The sequence below is a fragment of the Cibotium barometz genome, chromosome 17 (assembly GCF_041138505.1).
Source record: "Cibotium barometz isolate CiBa-2024 chromosome 17, ASM4113850v1, whole genome shotgun sequence".
Taxonomy (NCBI): domain Eukaryota; kingdom Viridiplantae; phylum Streptophyta; class Polypodiopsida; order Cyatheales; family Cibotiaceae; genus Cibotium; species Cibotium barometz.
The window spans coordinates 21,940,572-21,944,379 of record NC_141062.1 but is presented as its reverse complement, the minus strand read 5'-3'; the positions used below and the strand labels follow the sequence as shown (position 1 = coordinate 21,944,379).

The 3,808-nt window shown below is 43.0% G+C and overlaps 1 protein-coding gene across 1 annotated transcript; it reads left to right on the top strand.

Moving 5' to 3' along the window:
- Window positions 1-960: 960 nt before the first annotated feature.
- LOC147629780 (eukaryotic initiation factor 4A-10-like) lies at window positions 961-3,418 on the top strand. The gene is made up of 5 exons (XM_086811293.1): window positions 961-1,178; window positions 1,314-1,396; window positions 1,506-1,612; window positions 2,040-2,470; window positions 2,565-3,418. Exons 2-5 carry the CDS (start codon window positions 1,329-1,331, stop codon window positions 3,198-3,200), a joined length of 1,242 nt encoding a protein of 413 aa, XP_086667419.1. The 5' UTR covers window positions 961-1,178; window positions 1,314-1,328; the 3' UTR covers window positions 3,201-3,418.
- Window positions 3,419-3,808: the final 390 nt, after the last annotated feature.

Here is a 3,808-nt window from a genome sequence, read left to right as displayed (position 1 = left end):
CTCCCTGTGCCGAGCGAGCTCGGTGATCATCCTCAAGAAACTCAAACTCAATTGTGAGAATGGGATCCACACAATCCTCAAGCATGCATACAACAAAGAAAAGAGAGCATACAAGCAAGCTTCAATCATACGAGCAAGAAACCCAAACTTAAATGTGAGAATGGGACTATGTCTTTTCTCATTAGTCAAAATGTCTTGTATACAAGACTCATATGTATAACGCACGGCCACCCAAGGAATGTTTGGGGGCCCAAAAGCTAGCTAGGTTAATTTCCTAGTCTAAATATACACTATTGACATTACGCAAGTCGTAAGTTGGTTTTAATAATCTTTTGGCATTACATAAGTCGTAAGCTTAGAGATTTCCCATAATCATTTACATGAAGTGCATTTGCGTGGTACAAAGAATATGGCTCAAAGATGTTACCATGCGTTTGGAGCAATGTTAGCCAATGTGGTTAACAAAGTGAGATAATTTCTCAATTGTTGTGGAAAACTTGTTTTTGGTATTGTATAGAGATATAGATATCCAAAAATCTGAAGTAGATCTAGAAAATCCCAAAGGTGAAAAGGTAGAACATATTATAGTCTAGATTCTTTTAGTTTAAATCATCCGAATCAAATGGGTCTCAATGCTATATTATTTGCTCTACACTAAATCCAGTGGGTCTCAATTCTGTATTATTTGCTCTAAATTATGCTAAGAATTTACTAGCCATGTAAGATGATGACAATGATCAAGTTGTAGGGAGAAAATCTTTTACTATATCAAGCATGCATCACATCGAAGATTAGGGATTAAAAGCTATCTAACATTCATGCATACGATAAGGAGATGGGCTTGACATTGTATCCTCAACGCCTTGCCTAAAGTTCAACACCACCTAAAGATGGATCATATGACCTAATGCTGAAGAGACGAAAGGAATATATTGCACTTAATTTCTCCTTAAGAGCAATATGATTCCTTAAATGAAAGCGCACATAATCCCTCCTTAGGATTCCTTGAATGAAGGCTAAGGTGGGCGGCCTCTATCAAATTTTTGGCCGCCCATGTGTGGAGAGGGCCGGTTTGTCCAAACCCTAAACGCTGGCAATAACCCTTTTTCAATTCGAGCGAGCAACCGCGATAGCGAAGGAGCTACTGCTCCTTTCTCCATCTCCAACTCAACAGCAGGGTAAGCGTTTCCTTCTCTCTTCTTATACTTTGCTAACGGCTCCTCTGCGCTCTGCCTACAGAAGTCTTCAGTTTTGATGGCAGGACTAGCTATCTGTAAGCTTCTGCTAACGGCTCCTCTGCGCTCTGCCTACAGAAGTCTTCAGTTTTGATGGCAGGACTAGCTACCGAGGGATCCCAGTTCGATGCTCGCCAGTATGATTCTAAAATGGACGCAGTGTAAGCTCTCATCACTGCGTTTTCTTTATTTTTTCTTCTCGCCTTCTGTGTTCCTTTTGCTTGGTGTTCCATTTGATACATCCAAAGCGTACATTCTACCTGTCACCAGGCTTTCTGCGGAAGGGGAAGAGCTCATATCATCCTGGGATGAGGTCCATGATAGCTTTGATGCCATGAACTTGCACGAGAATCTCCTTAGAGGGATCTATGCCTACGGTAAGACAGTGCAAACCTAAGAAAACACCAGTTCTTTAATTATAAAAAACTTTCTACGAAACACCGGGCCTGGCAAAGCCTACTTCACGATCTTAAGCATAAATCTAATGCAAAAACAAGTTACACGGGCGTTAATGCTAGCTGTATTGGTCTTTACTAGTTGTATTAGTGATTTGGGTCATTATGATCGTGGTTAAACCACAATGCTAGTATACTTCAGTACTGGGTACTTAGCAATTCTACCCACAATGCTACTGTACCTTAGTTATTATGCCACGGTAATCCTGAAAGGCTTTTTTCTTTACCTGTGAATGGGTCTTGGCTGAATTTGTTCTGTAAGCTTAGTGGTTGGTTCGAAATGCATGTTTCTGTGCAGTTAACCATGCATGTACTGCCCGGGTACTTAGTTAGCTGTGTTTTCAATCAGGGTTTGAGAAGCCTTCTGCAATACAGCAGAGGGGCATTGTCCCTTTCTGTAAGGGCCTTGATGTGATCCAGCAGGCTCAGTCAGGAACGGGAAAGACTGCAACTTTCTGCTCAGGAATATTGCAGCAGCTGGATTACAGCCTCTTCGAATGCCAGGCCCTTGTACTAGCCCCTACTCGAGAGCTGGCACAGCAGATTGAGAAAGTCATGCGGGCACTGGGTGACTATCTTCAGGTGAGGGTGCATGCATGCGTGGGAGGGACTAGTGTGAGGGAAGATCAGCGTATATTGCAGAGTGGAGTGCATGTCGTCGTTGGAACTCCTGGCCGGGTGTTCGACATGCTCCGAAGGCACTCTCTTAGATCAGACTACATCAAGATGTTTGTTCTCGATGAAGCTGATGAGATGCTTTCTCGCGGTTTCAAAGATCAGGTATATGGTTTTCAGCTGCAGTGTATGCTCTTTATTGTGGTGTTTTCCTGTTTGCAGCCCTCCCAAGTGATGCAATTATTTTGATGTTTCACAGATCTATGATATTTTCCAGCTGCTTCCTGAGAAGATCCAGGTGGGTGTGTTCTCAGCCACAATGCCACCTGAGGCCTTAGAGATAACCCGGAAGTTTATGAACAGGCCTGTCCGGATCTTAGTTAAGAGAGACGAGTTGACTCTTGAGGGTATCAAACAGTTCTATGTGAATGTTGAAAAGGAAGACTGGAAGCTGGACACTTTATGTGATCTGTACGAGACACTTGCCATCACGCAGAGTGTTATTTTTGTCAACACTCGGCGCAAGGTCGACTGGTTGACAGACAAGATGCGGGCTCGTGATCATACAGTGTCTGCCACTCATGGTGACATGGATCAGAACACCAGGGATATCATTATGAGGGAATTTCGGTCTGGGTCATCCCGTGTCCTCATCACAACCGATTTACTAGCTAGGGGCATTGATGTGCAGCAGGTGTCGTTGGTCATCAACTATGACCTCCCTACTCAACCTGAGAACTACCTTCACCGCATTGGGCGAAGTGGTCGGTTTGGAAGGAAGGGTGTTGCCATAAACTTCATCACCCGGGATGATGAGAGAATGCTTCAGGATATCCAGAGGTTTTACAATGTGGTGGTTGAAGAGTTGCCCTCCAATGTGGCCGATCTTATCTGAGTCCCATGACCTAGGCCGGGGGTGTTCTCTTTTAGACTTGTTCATGTTATTTGTAAGCTGAGCTTTTCAAGTATATTTTGTCGTTCTTGTGCCCGAAGTTCTCTACTATTTTGTTTGTATGAGAGTAGTACTTGGGGTACCAGCCATCATCTTGATAAGAGGCAAACTTATGATATCCAATGTACTTCAAGTTAATTGAGGCAAATGTTCTAGATCAATGGCAGTAGGCATGGTCTCAATGAGTCCTATGACGAGGACTGCCATACTGAGGATGGCCGTCATTGCCGGCTGTCCTTTGTACCATGTGCTGTATTTGTCTGATCAGGCAGCTCTTGAAATGTGTCTTAGTTTGTAGGAACAATTTTTTGGGATTATGCAGGTGTGCATGGATCAGTGCTCAATAAAAGCTTTTTTTAAAACTAGTCAAAATAAGGATGTGCTTACCATCTAACAGGTTTTAGACTGATTTGCATATTTTGTCGGTTTTTTTCAAATTTCTAGCCGGGTTTTTCAAATTTCAGCCTTGGCATGGATGTTGTGGAGTATGTTTGGACTTCAGAGATGCCTTTAGCTTTGAGAAAAGTACTGATTTTGCATGCAAGTATTGA